The 17,240-nt window shown below is 46.3% G+C and overlaps 1 protein-coding gene across 1 annotated transcript in view; it reads right to left on the bottom strand.

The window, feature by feature from the left end:
* Positions 1-17,240, bottom strand: part of LOC112415208 (microcephalin-like) — a 98,091-nt gene that overhangs the window by 63,199 nt on the left and 17,652 nt on the right. Inside the window, exons 4-8 of the mRNA XM_024768070.1 lie at positions 11,945-12,032; positions 8,823-8,937; positions 7,270-7,413; positions 3,653-3,742; positions 1,005-2,174 (exon numbers count right to left, since the gene is read on the bottom strand). Coding sequence (XP_024623838.1) covers positions 1,005-2,174; positions 3,653-3,742; positions 7,270-7,413; positions 8,823-8,937; positions 11,945-12,032 — 1,607 coding nt within the window. The remainder of the gene's footprint in view (positions 1-1,004; positions 2,175-3,652; positions 3,743-7,269; positions 7,414-8,822; positions 8,938-11,944; positions 12,033-17,240) is intronic.

The raw sequence follows: 17,240 nt of genomic DNA, 5'->3' as shown, positions 1-17,240 counted from the left end.
ATATATCAGAAAGCTCAGACATAAAAAGAAGGTTAATGATATACAAATTAAATTCTTTTACTGAGATGATTTTGGGGAGTTCATACCCAAGGAAAAGATATGCAATACATCTGTGATTATATTTCAATCCATATAACTTCTCCAACTTGAAAAGGGTGGTTAAAATGATTCAAGGAGTAGAGAAATAATGAAGAATAAACTTGGCCTTACCGAAATTTTAACCCAATCTTTAGGTGAAGGGGGTTTAAGTTCAAGATTTCTTCACTTTTGATTGCTGAAACCTGTCTGTGCTTATCATCAGAAAGTGCAAAATTGTTGCTACTTTTGCTATGACATAGTTCATTACTATGGTTACAACTAAATTACAGATAGGAATATATCTATTTAAATGACGTGCTTAAAGCAAATAAATAGAAATCTAATAAGGCCTGTTACAATGAACTATTTACTTAAACAAAATACTTTAAAAATTTCTTCATAGCTAAATTGCCCAGTTTCTTCAAAAATAAATATTAACTTGTTTCCAGGTTTATTTATCTTTTCTTAACAGAATGAATGGCTTACACCCCTCAATTTCCCTTCTAAAATAAACGGCCTCACCATTACAAACTGAGAGTTTTAAAAGACCTCCACTCACGTGCCTCTTTGCACAGTGATGCTGCAGTGACAGGCTGCACTGAAACAAGGAAAAGCGCTCACTCTAGTCCACTACTCACACAACACATCCAGACATCACCTTTTCTTTTCACCTATAAGACTTAGAGAAATGTATTCCTAATAACAGGTTTGACCAAGGAACCTAGGAATTCCATGGGGCAGTAAGCTGTCTGTTCCTCAAGAAGTTAAAGAATTTATCGCTGTAAATATCAAACATACATTCTTTAAAGTTTAATAAAAGGGAAAAAAGGAAATTTTGATTATGAAAAAGTTGTGATAAACGTGGAAGATGGACACGCTACTACATATTCTTATAGTGGAGAGACCGGTAAAGGAGGTTCACATACTTTCACTACATCCTCGCGGTAACTCTTCCATTGCCTCTGCAGACTTTTCCACATCCCAGTCGCCTACAAAGTTTAGCTTATCATCACTTTGTGCTTCACCTTCAGGGGAATTCACCATTTTAGAAGGAGTATCTTCTTTCTGTGTGCTTTTTATGTCAATCCATCCTTCCACTTCTTTATTGCTTCCTTTCAAAGAAGTAAAATCACCTCGAAGTCCCTTCTGAGGAGTGAGTCCATTGAGGGTATGGGGAGAGTCACTCCCGCCCGGGCGGGCATCTTCCCCTCCCCGAGCCTCGGCCCGGGGACAGTCCCCTGGGGTTCCTTCAGCAGCAGGCGTTTCCTTAGAAGTCACGCTGCTCAAGCCCAGATCAGCTCCGTAGTTTGCAGGCTTCTGGAGACGGAAGCCAGCCTTCACCGTTGAGTCGGTACCACCGGCTGACCTGGGGCTTCTGCCGATGCAGGAGAAGTCAGCCCTTTCCAGGAGGCTGGTCCTCTCTCTCCTGGAAAGGCTCCTCATGCAGTGGAGCAGGGCAGGGCCGGCGGGCGGCTGCACCCCAGGAAGGAGGCTCTCCGAGTCCCTCTCCTTGAGGTTATCGGGAGAAAAGTAATCATCGTACGAGGACTCCCCGCGGCCCAGAGTCTCCACGGCAGAGCTGCTTGCGCACTTCGGGCTGCTCTCCAGCTGTAGCCGGGGCGCAGGGGGCCACCTGAGGGACCGCCTCTTGCTCAGTCTCTCCTCCGGGGGTGGACTGGAGTTCGCCGACACCCTTCTTCTTGTGGCTGAGGGGCTCTGGGGACATGAAGGGCCCCTGGCGGGCTCCTTCGTTACAGATGGCGTAGGAGACAGGCCCCTCTTCTCATCAAACACCCCCTCAGCCGGCTCCCGTGCTGGCTTCACGTCGGGGGTGATGACTTGGCCCGCAGCAACCCCCTGCCGGTGGGTGTCTCCCTTGGAAAGACTGCCGGGGGACTGGTGAAGGGTTAACTGACCAAGGGAGCCGGGAGATGCTGGCGGACGGACACTTCTCGTTTTCAACACAGCTGAGGAAGCACACGCAGTGCTTTTACTTTCATCAAGGAATCCTCCCAATTTCCTCTGCTGAGTCCCACATCCAGAGCTCCCACAAAGATCATCAAAAGACAAGTGTAGAACACCAGCAAAGGAGTCCTCTGGAAAACATTAATAAAGAACCAACTTTTTAATGGTTCACATTATTACAAGACTAATTCTCAGTCCGCCCATAACGTGATAAAGCGACCCTCCCTAAGCACGGCTCCTGCTTCAGAAGGGCGTCACCCACACCCGCTTCTCAGGACAGGTGAGGACACTCTCCTGGCCAGCGTTTCTAACCAGGGGACCCGGGCTTCCCCGTGCGCGTGGAACAAGGTGGGGTCGGAGAGGGAGTGGTGCTCTGCATGTTCACACGCCCGGGCACCTCGCTCCAAGAACAGCGTCCGCACCCCGTCACTGAGGCCTCGAGGAGGCCAGGAGTCCGAGAATGAAGGACCACTGCATTCAGGCTCTAGTCGACCACCATGAACTCGGCTGCCCAGACTCCCTGCTGCCTGCCAAAGGCCTCACTCTGTATTCATATTCCAGGAGCCGCCTGGCACATCTCAGGGCTCTGGCTCTCCACGCACCTTCCTACACGTTTCTTGAGGGTAACGCGAAGCTCTGCCCAGCTCCCGAAAGCTGCCTTTACACTCCCCCTGCTCCACGCTCTAACCTGGATAAACACTAGCCTTCCTTCGAAACCCACCTCGGACGTCAGACCTCTGCAAATCCTCCCAGACTTCACCAGCTCTGGTCTCGCACGTCCTCCTCTGCTACACAGAATTCCACCCAAACCTTTAAGAGCATGTGTATCACCGCCCTGTGCTTATACTCCTATCTGCCCCCCTCCCTAGCCTAGAGGCCCCCAGCACAGACACTGCTCTCTGGAATCTGGAGCCACTGGCCCAGCACTGGCTCCTCTGATAGGGGCTCGGCACTTGCTGAACAGATGGAGGATCCCCAGTTATAGAATCTCCACACCAGAGGCAACAGAGATGTCTTAACTTACTGACTGACACCATTAAGGCCCTACTTTTAAAGAGGGAGGAGAGGGGCAGCCCCCAGGGAGCAGAGAGAAGCCCAGCGGGCGGGTGGTGCTGCGTGTCTCTAAGTCAGCAGCTGGAAACATAGGACATGTTTAATTTTAGCAGCTGAAAAAGCTTAGCTCACTTTTCAAAAGGCTGGCAAGCAGCATGACACAGCATAAGAGAGTAAACTCTGAGGTCAGACTGCCTACTTCGAAGCCCGGCTCAGCCGCTCACAAACGGTGTGACCTCTTACGAGCTGTCTGACTTCTCGCTGGCCGGGCTTTCTCACCGGCAGGAGGGGGACAACGAGGGGGCCTGCGTCACGGGGCTAACGGGACAATCAGACGAGATACAGACACGCGAGCAGCGCCCACAGCACAGCCAACGATGAAACTGAGCTAGTTACTGTTGTCACTTGTTTCCAACTTATAGGCAACACATGCATCAAGTATGAAATAAAAAGATGGCGATTACTTAAGATACGTGGGCAAATAATTTCAATACACACCAAAGAGATTAAAGAATAAACCATGCACAAAACGAAGCTTTTGTGAAAATAATTTTACCTGAACACAAAGAATCATGTGAAAGGTTCAAAGATGCTTCACACAGAGAGTTAACGGCGTTATCGTCAGACTTTTCAACGATCTGGGAAGCTGAAAACATAATCAAAACTCCTCATTAAATAACAACTCTGATCTCTGGTAGTAGATTAAGCCAATACTAGGTCCACTCATTCCACTCTTGTGCCAATGACACTCTTACTAAAATTTATTACAGATGATGAGAATCATTAAAATATAATTTATACAAATCATATCATAAAAAAGGCACAGAATCCTAGGATAATAAAAGTTGGAAGGGCTCTTGGAAAGTCGGTCAGCCTAGACCTAAGCAGAAGCTCAATACGGGTAGAGAACCTTTCAGTCAGTCTCACTTCTCAACGATCAAGGCTTTTCCCATGATGATCACAGACAGCTGCCTCTATGACCAGAGCAGTGGTTCTCAACCAGAGGCGGCCTGGCCCCTGCAGATGCTGCTGGACGTCGCAGGTGGGGCTGCGGTGGACAGTGAGCCATGCTGCCGGCATCTAGTGGGCAGGGGCCAGGGACGTTGCGGATCACTCTGCCAGGCACAGGATGGCCCCAGCAACAAAGAACTACGCAGCCCCAAGTGTCCGGAGGGCAGGGGCTTCACAGAAAAACATCCAGGAGATCAGCGATTCAACAGCTAAGGCCACAGACGTCACCTTCAAAGGCTGTGCATGCAACAGAGCACAGACAAGAGCGAGATCTCGGTCTCACGGTCAGAGATTTTTTTTTTTAATTAATAATTTATTTATTTAGTTTTGGCTCATTGGGTCTTTGTTGCTGCGCGCGGGCTTTCTCTAGTTGCAGCCAGCGGGGGCTACTCTTCGTCGCAGTGCACGGGCTTCTCATTGCGGTGGCTTCTCTTGTTGTGGAGCACAGGCTCTAGGCGCACGGGCTTCAGTAGTTATGGCACGCGGGCTCAGTAGCTGTGGCTTGCGGGCTCTAGGGCACAGGCTCAGTAGTTGTGGCACATGGGCTTAGTTGCTCCGCGGCATGTGGGATCTTCCCAGACCAGGGCTCGAACCCGTGTCCCCTGCGTTGGCGGGAGGATTCTTAATCACTGCGCCACCAGGGAAGTCCCCAGAGATTTTTTTTTTTTGCGGTACGCGGGCCTCTCACTGCTGTGGCCTCTCCCGCTGCGGAGCACAGGCTCCGGACGCGCAGGCTCAGCGGCCATAGCTCACAGGCCCAGCCGCTCCATGGCATGTGGGATCCTCCCGGACCGGGGCACGAACCCGTGTCCCCTGCATCGGCAGGCGGACTCTCAACCACTGCGCCATCAGGGAAGCCCCCACCAGAGATGTTTTTTGAGGAGACTTAAAAGGATACACTTCTGAGAAAACTTGGGCGAACGATTAGAAAATGAGAATAAACCGAGATAAGAAAGGTAAGCACACAGGTAACATTTTCAACTGCTGAATTTAAACTTAACTGCGGGAGGCAGTTACGTAGCAGAATTAACACTGTAAAGTAGTGGAATAAAGTTCAAGGCAAATTAGTTTGCACACATATATAATGATTTGTCAAAACAATCTGGACAGTCCCCTGGAACACTGCTAGTTACCTAGCTCAATGGCCATTCCCACCTGCCTCTTGCAACAGACCCTGATTTTATGAGTGCAGACACACACCCTAGTTAAGACTACTCTTCAGTCTTGCTTGCAGTGCCCTGCAGGTGACTTGTATTTTGTTTCCTACTTCCTAGGCTAAAACTACCGCAGTCCCCTTAGCTATGCCATCCTGAATGCCACTGTCCATTTTAAATTAAACTGGCAGATTAAATTAGATGTACAAACACAAAGAACTGTATTGTATTTCTTGGCTCATCCAGAGTGGTGTTTTGCCTTCGTAGCTCCTGGGCCACACACGGTCACACTTAGCTTGCAAGCAGGAAGAGCCACAGGACTGCGCTCTGGCCAGCAGAGCTCGGCAGCAGCAGGAGCTGGTGAGGCTGCTCACAGGGAGCTGGCTCCAGGGAAGCCAGGCAGGAGGTCGGGAGCCCGCTCTCCAAGACACCACAGAACAACCTCCCCGAACCCTGCCTGCCTCTTTCTTTGGCAGGACGGAGAAACACAGCTCTATCTAAGTGCAGCCATTGGTTTTTGCATTTATCCGTTACCGGCGGCCACAACTAACCTTAACTGATACACATGCCCATTGCATAAATATAGATATAAATTCAGGACAGATGAAACAACTAACCTTAAAAATAAACCATACAAGTAATAGCAGAAAATACAATTTTGAAAGCTTGTGGTGGAGGAGTTCTAAGCATCACAGGAATCCTAGAGGCCAGAAGGAAAAGACAAACAGAACAGATTTGTCTACCTTAAACGCAGTATTTCTGTTTCGCAAAAGTCACTGCATTATGACAAACAACAGAGTTCGTGTATCTTAACCTAGTTTCCCAAGGGTGTGAAACTGCAGTTCTTATAAACAGCTGGCAAAGGGTAAAATGACACAAACTTTTTGAAGGGTAATGTGACAATATCTACCAAAATTTTTAAATTCTGCCTTTATGAATTATTATTGCGATACATGAAATACAGAGGAACGTAAAGATTCATATAGAAGCATGTCCACTGGCGTGTGGGTTATAACAGTAAACAGTGGGGGGAAAAGCCTTATGTCCAGAGAGGAAAACGGTTACAAAAGAACAAGAACCACCATACCGTGTAGTTAAAAAGAATAAAAACTGCAGCGCTGTTTCTAATAAAGAAAAACTGGGGGAATTCGCTGGCTGGTCCAGTGCCTAGGACTCCTGGGGCCTGCAGTTCAATCCCCTCCCTCATCGGGGAACTAAGATCCCGCAAGCTGCACAGCGAGGCCAAAAATTAAAAAAAAAAGGAAGACAAAATGGAAAACTATCCAGCAACAGACGGATGATTCAATATCAAAAGTCTAGACTACTATGCGACATCTTTAAAACTTAAAATTAAAAAAAGATGCAGGTCCACACCAATACACTCTTCAGTAAAAACAGAAAGCTGAAAATGAGAGGTATGCCATGATCCAATTGAGGTAAAGAAAAGTTACACCACCACAGAGGAAAATACAGAAGCCTTATCTTTTTCATGTGTACACAGACATGTGACCCACTGAAAAAGATCTGGAGAAACACATCAACATAAAACATGCGTTACCCAGGGGCAGAGGAGAATGAGGTGGGAACCAAGATGGATGTTTACTACAAACGATGTACTACCGGTCAACGTTCTGTATATTACTTAAAAACTTTCAAGATAAAAGAAATAAAGGAAAACAAACTGAAGCATTACTTAATCTAAAGCAAACTCCTTCAAAAGAGGGGCCCAATTAATTAAAAAAAAAAATCCCAAATATATGAAAAATTACAAAGGAACAACAGGATTTTAAACCTGGAGAAAACTACATACCCAATATGCTCTTTAAAAATCTTAATAAAGCATAAGATTTTCTGGAAGAAAATATCAACAAAGTCTACGCTGACAGAGGTAAAAAAAAGGATTATAATCTAAATTAACTAAAATAGCTATGTAAAGGGGGAAAAAAAAAACCCTTTCCACAATTTATTCACCTACTTTGTAATTTCCATCGTATGAAGTGTCACTTACAGGTGGGGGAAAGATTCTCCCGTTTCTCCTTCATCTCCTGCAGTCTCTTCTCCATTGCACTGTGGCGGCCACTGCAGATTTTAACTGTGGGACTGTACACCAAGGAGCCATTAGATTCAAACAAGAGAACAGGAACATCATTATCTGAAAAGAAACAAAAATCCAGTTTTAATCTCAAAAAAATGCCTTCCTCCTTCAACAATATGATTCCTCTTAAGGACACCCCTATCCCCTACTCCATGGGTTCCTCTTCCCTTTTTCTTTTTTTTTTTTTTTTTTTTTTTTTTTTTTGTGGTACACGGGCCTCCCACCACTGCGGCCTCCCCCGCCGCGGAACACAGGCCCCGGACACACAGGCCCAGCGGCCACGGCTCACAGGCTCAGCCGCTCCGCAGCACGTGGGATCCTCCCGGACCGGGGCACGAATCCGTGTCCCCTGCATCGACAGGCGGACTCCCAACCACTGCGCCACCAGGGAAGCCCTCCTCTTCCCTTTCGACAGACACACACATAGACCCGCACGTTAACTCGGCGGCAGGAAGGTGGTCAGGGGATCCTTGGGCCGTGAAGTAAGGGGCTCAGTGGTGGGGTGAACAGTGGTGTGCTTCCTGGAATCCACACCTTGCAGGTAATGAAAGAACTTTAGGACCCTGACCACCTGTCCCCCCCAACCCTTAAAAAACAGACCACAAATCATTCAATAGCCTCTCCTTTGCAACTCTCAGGCCTGCACAACTTTTACTGCACTTCTGGCAATATGCAGACATACGTTAGTTGAATCTTTAATACCTTATAGTTGTAGTTTTTAAAAGACAATTCAGACATAAATTTGGTCTAAAAAGAGAACTTTTTAAAATCTATCATTACCATTTTGCTGAATTCTTTCCAAATACACTATCACTGGTGCAGGAAAGATGGCCAAATGGCAGAGGTATGAAGGCTGACAGCAGAGAGGGGCAGAGCTGAGGTGAGGCTGCAGGACAGGCAGATCAGATAGGACGTGGTCGGCTGCAGGACACGTGAAGTACAGGATTTTACCCTAAGTATCTTTTCCTTAGGACGACACTGAGGACTGTTAAAGCCCGGGTGGGGCGGCCACGTGAGCTCGGACGTACACTCTTCTGACTGAAGCAGGGAGGTGGAGGCTAAGGACACAGCGGCTGGAAGGCCAGCCAAGGAGCTGCCGGACGCCCACATGGGGTGCTGCGGGCTTGGGAGAAGAGGGCAGAGGAGGAGTTGGGAGACCACTTCAGAGCAGGTCTGGGGTCCAGGCGGGTGACAGGCACCAGGGCGGACAGATGCCAAGGAGAGCTCCACGTCTGTCTGGGGCAGCAGACCAGACGGTCACGTGGGATTTGTCAGGGAGGCACCAGCACAGCACCGAGACACCCGATTCATCAAGCAGTGGGATGACCGAGCGCAAGAACAAAGGATTCGGCCAAAGTTCTGGAAGGCATCGTGCGGCACCGCGCAGGCTAAAGGTTCTGCTCAGTTCTGCTGCTGCAGAAGTACAGACACAGGCACCGGGGACTGACCTGCACTTCTCAGCTTACCCGCAGTGGTCTTCTGCTGCTGCAGCTCTTTAGCCATTTTCTCAAACTTCTTTTGCAGTCTTTTATCATTTTCTGGTGTTTTAGGAATAAAATCTTTGGGCTGCATACACTTGCGCTGTACAAAAAGGACATAAAAATAATACTGTATTGCGACTGTGTAAGACAGGAAAAGAACCCTTCCATACACATCCCTGATATCTTTTGTAACATCCAGAATACAACCTACTTAAAGAGATACTTCTCCACTATATGTGAATTTGTAATGTTTATTCTTCCTATAACTGTAAGAATATGGACAGAATTTTCAGACTGAATAAAGAGCTACACACTAAGTAGCTATGTTTTCTGAGGCATTTTCAGGACCCCAGCATTCTTAGTTTCCATGAAGATTCTTAAACGAAATTAGTCTCCTTTTCCTTATTTTTGGCTACTTTCATGTCTATCTCCCCCCTCCCTAAAAAGTCATGACACAGCAATAAAACACGAAAGTAATTACTTTATAACCACCAAAGAAGAGAACCATAATTTAATCTTGTCTCACTGTCTTTACATCACAGCAACTCCATTCAGCCAGTAAAAAACAAAACCTGTGACCACACGTCCAAAGTGTAGGGAATGAGGAAACCTCGGACACGTGATGTCCGGGTCACCGTCTCACCCTACCGTCCTCATGTCTCCTAGCACTTTTTACACCGCAGGCCCCCAGGTCCCCTGCGGAAGAGCCCATTTGGGCAGGTTGCCACCGTAAATACAAAAGCTGAGCTTGACACCGACTTCACCTACAGTTACTCCTACACCCGAGGGTCTCTGAAGGACGCTAGGGAAGCGTGTCTTCTGTCCAGGCCTCTTTAGGCGTCCAGCCCAAGTGTGTTCACATGCGTCCCGGTCTAAAGGAAGAACTTCTTAGCCATTCAAGGCTGCTGCTACACTGGGCTCTTGTTCAGCACCCTGATTTATCTGTTAGTAATGCACTCATTCATCATTTAACAAAAATGTTACTGTGTGTCAGTCACTGGTCTTGAAACAAAGAAAGATCCCGGCATCAGGGAGCTTATACTCTATGAAGGAGTGACAGAAAATACACATGACAAATAAGTAAACTACATCGTGTGTGTGTGTCAGGAGGATTAGTTCCAGCAGGCCTGGAGCTGACCTGAACTGTTTTTGCCGAAGTACCTGGAAAGCATGCAAGGCACTAATTTAACAGTTTTGCTTTGTAACTATGGGCCCCTGGTGCTCGGGGCGTTTCTACCCCCAAAGCTCGTGAACACTGCCCATTACCAGTGGGAGGGCCCCGTCTCTGGCAGAGGTAATGCAGTTAGAACAGGGGCAGGGGACCAGCATGCGCTCTGTGAACTCGGGAGCACTGCCACGCGGGGTTCTGGGGTCTTCGCGAGAGTCTGGCTGCCCGCACTTCTGCAGTATGTTACCAAGGGGCAAGTACTACAATAAGGAAAAAGCAGGCCGGGGGCTCAGGATGGCTGGCATGGTGGGAAGGACCTGCCACTGTAGACAGGGGAGTGAACCGCCGCTTAGTGAGAAAGGACCAGCAGTACAAAGCCCTATGGAAGTCAGAGAACCATCTGTGGATGGATGGGGGCAAGTATGTTCCAGACAGAGGGACAGGCAATGCAATGGCTCTAAAACACAAACAAACGTGGTATGTTTGAAGAACAGCAAGCAAGAGGGTCAGGCTGGCAGCAGAGTGAGGGGAGCGAAGCAGAGACCCTCCCCAAAGACCAAAAGAATATGGTCTGGAGTCAGGTTTAATCTGCAACTGCATTTGGAGAAAGGAAGAAAAGGGAATGCTTGTAGGGACTAATAAAACCTTAAGTGGTGAAGGGTATAAGCAGACATTATTAATACTTCAGATTAGGAAAAATTTAAAAGATGACTAACATCCAGCATGGGTCAGTGTTAAGAAAAAGTACCCTTGTACACTGCTGGTGGAACTGTAAGTCCCTTTCTAGATATTCCGCTTGGAGAAATAAACTCAAATACATCACACAAACAACATACTTCGTAAAAATCGTCCATGATCTAAGGGTGCATGAATCCAAGACACATTCACGCTGTTTAACACAAAGCAGAAGGAAGTGGAGCCATGTACACACACTGACATGAAAACACATGGTTAAGTGAAGAAGAAAAAGCAACCCACCAAATAGTACACGTAGTAGAACCTCGTTCACTCAAAGCACACGTACTGAAGACCATCTGATCAGCAAGGACCCAAGTCAAACTGAAAAGTGCTTATTTTGAGGGAAGGGAAATTAGGAGCGATATGTCTGATCTGTGTTCACTCAACGTACTACCAGCTGCCGCTGGTCTATCACAGAGTCATGAGACGCTCCATTTCACTACCGTCCGACACAATCTGGATGGAGACAAGTGAGCTTCCATCACTGCACGGGTGCGTTCCAGCTTGTCTGAGATGAAATGTGATGGAGACACAGGATTTACTATTTCATAAAACTTGGAGACATCCATGGGAATGTCTTCCCTAATCTACAGCTCTCCTCTGCCTCACTCAGCGTGGAGAAAGTCTGTAAATCTCCTCTCCAAAAGGGATTCTCACATGACAACAAAGTGACTGATGTCACAGTGAACAGTTTACCCTCAGATACAGAAATCAATCAAAACTTTTAAATAATAAAAAACCAAAAGGGCTGTGGTTCAAACGTGAACCAGACCTCAGAGGAAAGCAGCATCTTTATATTTGCACAGATTTTCTGTAATAAATAACTGTGTACACTTAGCTATTTCTGTCTCAGACTTTTGAGATCTTCCAGCCAAACAGATCAAATGTATTTCACTACAGATGTTAAGAACCTGAATCCTGAAGTAGTTACCAGAGCACCTGAAAGGGTGGTAGTTTCTTGGCAACTTTTAGTTCTCCTTTGGGCAAACGGTCTCTTCCATTTATCACAAACTACATCAAAGCATTCATGGGATAAAGTAAGCTCTATAACTCATTAAAAAATGCTGTGTGAGAAGAATAATACGATCAATAGCAATACTAAGACAACTCTTGACTATGTTTCTAAATTTTTTTTTTTCTAGGAAGAAAAAAATGAATAAATTGATGACTGCCAGAGTCCACACTGAAGTCCCGTACTTACTTTTTTTTTCATTAGGCTTGGTAGGTGCTCACTGGGATCAGCTGCAGGGAACAGCGATTCATCGATGTGCACTCCAGCTGTCCTGCATCTGTGTGATCAAAGCGAACGGTAATGACCATGTTCTATTAGAGTCACACAACATTAAATCTGCACACGTGTCAGTTAGCAATGAAACAAATCCCTACACAGGTCATTCTAATAGACACGTCCTTTAACATAAGTACATTTATTACCAAACACAAAAGGCAATACAAATTCAATTTTCCAAAACCTTCTCTATTTGGTGTTTTTAAGTGTAAGAGCAGAAGAGAAGTGAGAGGCAGGTACAGGAAGTACAATTTTTATGCAATAATTTGAGACCTGCAGCACCCCAAAATGATCACTGTGTGGCACTCATAAAGCACGTGCTATTAAATGCACAATTTAAGAGTAAACAGGCCATAAAATGAATAATCCTAAAGAAACTGAAGCCAGAAAGCTTATCTATCCTCCAAAACCAAGTTCTCCTTCCTGTGTGTTTCTGTCAAGGCACCACCATCACCTGGAGACCTAGCTCTGCGGTCCCAGCTACCCTGAGCTGTACCTCCTGCTTCCACGGCCCGTCTGTCCTCACATGTGCCATTTCCCCTCCTGCATCACCCTTCACCTCCCTACCTGCCTTGGGAATCCCTCGACCATTACCCACTCCTAAGCATTCAGCTGCTCAAATCTAAACAATTACAATGATTTTCTAAATGATCTCCTTCGCTATGGTTTCTCCTCTTCTGATTCATTCATATAATACTGAAACATTAATCTTAAAACATTTTATTCATCTCTCCATAACCCAGATCAATCACTCCCGTGTTTACAAAATCATGTCACCAATCTAAGTCTTTTTAAAATAAGGCCACTAACCCCATCTCCAACTATATTTCATTAGACTATTACTGTTCAACATTTAGTACACAAATAATAGCTGAAAATATAATAAAATACAGTGCAATAAAAAAAGAATGAGGCAAATCTATCCCTAATGATACAGAAAGGTCTCTAAAATAAGAATGAAATGTGCATGTGTATGGTATTGTACAGTGAAGTATTTCTCACTTTAAGTCTGGAAGATGACACACCAAAATGTCAACAGCACTCATCAGCCGTGACTCTCCAAGTGTGAACAGAGAAGACGCCTGATGTGAGTCAGAACTACTGCCATCGTGACAAGGATACATTCCCGGCCTGCTCACTCCTCACCCTCAAGAGCACACGGTGGAGCTGAAGCGAAATGACATGAGTCATCCCCACACACCAGATGCAGAAGCAGATATCAGAAGATATTAGAATGCAACTGTCTTCTATTAAGCCAGACGTGAAAGAAATTTTCAAAAATGTAAAAAAAAAAAAAAAAAAAAAAAGAAGGCAGCACAATTATTAGGACAAGAGAAGAACAGCAAGGTGGAGCAGAAGCCAGACGGCACAGGTGACAGGACAGGGTCAGGAAAGGCTGCAGGTCAGAGGCCACCACCAGGCTGAACCGGATGAGGATGCAGACTTGGGAGGACGCAGGTCTCCTGTCTGGAGGAAGAGCAGAGACAAAAGCACAGCGAAGTGAAGAGGGTGATAATTTCGGGAAAACATCCAGCATTCGGCGTGAGTGAAGTGAATGAACAGGAGTCAGGAGACCAGTGGCAAAGATGACACCCTTGTCCTGAGGGCTCCAGGGCCCGAGAAGGTGTCAGGGGCCCTGGACAGGTCCCTCTGAGGGACAAGTTCCAGGACAGGGACACCAAGACCAGCCAGGGCTAGTGGGTTAGGAGACGCCAAAGATTTCAGCAAGGCTGTGGGGCTGGGCTGGGGACCCGTAACCAAGCAACGCTTCGGAGTAAGAACAGCGCACGCCTGGCCTCTGGTTAGAGCTGATGGGCTGAGCACATGTCTCTCTCCTCCGCCCGCCAAACCCCAATCAAATGACAGTAAAGGAAAACAGAAGGACACAAACCAACAGAAGTAAAGAGCAGGTAAGAGAGAATCTGGGGGATTGAAGAACAAACAGGAAACCCCAGCCTTGCAGCTGGGGGCAGTGGGTCGACCAGAAGGGTCCGGATTCCTCTCCTCGCACCTCAAGGGAGGCCAGGGTGGGTCTGAAGAGCAGCAGCTCTACTCCTAACTGCTGCACCCCACTCGCTCCTCCAGCAGAGCAGAGGTGATGGGTTCTGTCCTCAGACGCCGTGGACCGAAGACACACTGGACTAAGGACACCAGGCCCAGCTCCGGTGGGACAAAGACGTGCAGGAAACAAAATGTATTTGTGGTGCATCTTCAGATTCAGCTAAAAACCACTTTCACGGTCATAATAGCGTCAATAAAACTACTGATTTAATTGAATGCGTACACTGGAATAATGAGAGGATTAAGAATCATGGGGGGGGTGGAGAGTATGTGCACGCGGTAAACGCATGTACATGGGGACGTCGGGGTGTGTCCCCCAAAGGCAGCTAGTTGGAAAGCTAGCCTCACCTCCACACCAAAAAGTCATTAGACAACATCAAAACGAACATCAAGGCAGCAGTGGAGCCACAGTAATGAGGAATCCGGAGGTAAGTCAGAGCTCTAGACAGAGCTGCAGGAGTGGAAAGGTGATGCCTCCAGAGAACAGGAGCTGGGGATTAAAAGGGACTAGTGTTTTTGCTGTAAGCCTCGTAAGACGAGCTGGTTTTCCTCTCTGCGGTGTGTGTGGGACCCAGCTCTCTCTTCCTAACAGGACAGCAATGGGAAACGAAGCATCCTGATTCAAAGGCAGGACAACGGCACCACAGACCAAGACGGAAGATGGAGTTTAGAAGCGGTTAGGAATGAGTTCAGTTCTGGACGTATTTAAATCCAGATGATTCATCCAAGCAAATCCATCTAGCAGGCAACCCCTTACGTAGCTCCGACGCTTAGGGGATGTACTAGGATAAAGACAGATGTGGGTAAAATTCTAATCCCTCACCCAGGTCCTGAAGGAGCAGGTCTCTGTCCCAAAGCTTCCTTTTCTCACTAGACTCCAGCCACTGACCCTCCGGCGTTGTCCTGCCTCGGGCTGGACCTTCTGCTCCCAGGACACAGTCCCCCAGTTCAGGGAAAGACTAGCTCCTTTGTTGTCTTTTTTGCCTCAGCTCAAAGCTCCCCACTGACTCCAAAAGCCCCCCGGCCCCCGCAAAAGCACTCTGCCCAAGCAGGGCAACCCACCCCAGGGGGCCTCCTGTGCCCTCCAGGGCCTTACAAAACCTCTCTAGCACTTACAAAACTTGTCTTCCTCATTAAAAGTATGTTCCGGGGAGGCAGTAAATACGCCTGTCTACTTAGGGCTGTAACCCCAATGTCTGGCAGAGAGTAAGCACTCAAAAATATTTTCTGAATAATCAGTAATCTGGAGAAAGACAAACACTGTTGAGCTCTTTATCTTACACCATACGTGTACACAAACACCAAAAGGAAAAAGAACAAGAAAAAAAAAAAGCTCAAAACAGATCACAGAACTAAACGTAAAAGCGAAACCTAAAGCTCCTAGAAGAAAATGCACGAAAAAATTCATGCTTCTGAAGCAGGCGAAGATATTCAGAGAGGGTGCCAAACATAAAGCACAAAAGAAGAAAACGAAAAACTGGACTTCAACAAAACAGAAAATTTGTATAGTTTGAAAGACACAATAAAGAAAACAAAAGTCTCAGACTGAGAGAAAATAATTACAATATGTGAATCTGACCAAAGAAATTAGTATGTACAATATATACAAAAATCACATACAACTCAATATTAAGAAGACAAAAACCCAATTTAAAAAAAAATGGGCAAAGGATTTAAACCAAAGACAATACACAAAGATTCACTAAGCACATTATCTTATGCTCAGCACTTGACATCAGGAAAATATAATTAAAACCAGATGAGATCCTCACATTTATGGTTAACTGATTTTTGACAAGAGAGTCAAGACAAGGCCCTGGGGAAAGAACGGAAGTCTTTTCAACAAATGGGGCTGGGACAACTGTGGGACAACCACACGAGAAAGAAGACATGAGACCCCGACCTCACACCGTACACAAAACTAACTCAAGATGGACAAAACCCTCAATGTAAGAGCCGAAACTATACAATTCTTCGAAAAGAGATAGTAAATCTTTGTGATCTTGGATCTGGTAATAGTTTCTTAAATGACACCAAAGCACAAGAAACAAACAAAAATAAATAAACTGGACTTTATCAAAATTAAAATCTTTTTGCTTCAAAGGAAACTGTAAAGGAAGTGTAAAGACAACCCACAGAATGGAAGAAAATATTTGCATATCGTATACAATATGGATATATGTGAGACAGCCATACAACGGAACACTATTCGATCATAAGCAATGAAACTCTGACGCAGGCTACAGTATGGATGGATCTTGAAAACATTAGGTCATGAGAAAAAAGCCAGGCCCAAAGCTCACATACTGTATGATTCTGTTTACATGAAACATCCAGAACAGGCAAATCCACGGGGACAGAAAGGAGACCAGGGCTACTCTGGGCTGGGCAGCACAGAGGGATCAGTGATGCAAAGGTTTTGTTCTGAGGTGATGAGAATGCTTTCAGCTGATTGTGGTCGTAGCTGCACAGCTCTGTGACTATATTAAAAACCACTCAACTGTACACTGGCTGAATTTTATCCCAAAAAACTGCTAAAAAAAATTAAAAACCACATGAATACCACTACGCAGCCACTAGAAAAGCTAAAATTAAAGACTGACAAACTGCAAGTGCTGGTGAAGACTCATGCCCTGATCGTAGGAACGTAAAGTGACACAACCGCCTTGGAAAACAGTGTGGGTAACGACCCAGGAGCATGAAGATATACAAGGTCACACACACGACTGTTCATGGAACTTTACTGGTAACAACCAAACGTTGAAAACTACCCAAACGTCCATTAACAGGTGAATGGGTAAACAAACTGGTATATCCATGCACTAGAATACTATTCTGCTATAAAAGAAATGAAATTATTGACGGGGGACAATGGATAAATCATGGCTAAATCTCCACACGGATAAATCTCAAAAACATCACGTTAAACGAAAGAAGCCAGGCACAACCTAACACATGCCGGATGAGTGCGCTTACAGGAGACACTGCAACAGGCAAAGCTGATCAATACTGACAGGGACCAGGTGTTTTTTTTTGGGGGGGGGGGGGGGGGGCAGGGTTGAAGCCGACAACAAAGGGACGCAAAGGAACCCCTGGGGAGATGAAAATGCTCAGTGTTTTGACTGTGATGGTGGTAGCATGGGTATGT

The sequence above is a fragment of the Neophocaena asiaeorientalis genome, unplaced genomic scaffold (assembly GCF_003031525.2).
Source record: "Neophocaena asiaeorientalis asiaeorientalis breed wild unplaced genomic scaffold, Neophocaena_asiaeorientalis_V1.1 scaffold16, whole genome shotgun sequence".
NCBI classification, from domain to species: Eukaryota; Metazoa; Chordata; class Mammalia; order Artiodactyla; family Phocoenidae; genus Neophocaena; species Neophocaena asiaeorientalis.
Note: the sequence above shows the minus strand (reverse complement) of the source record. Positions and strands in the feature narration are given on the sequence as shown.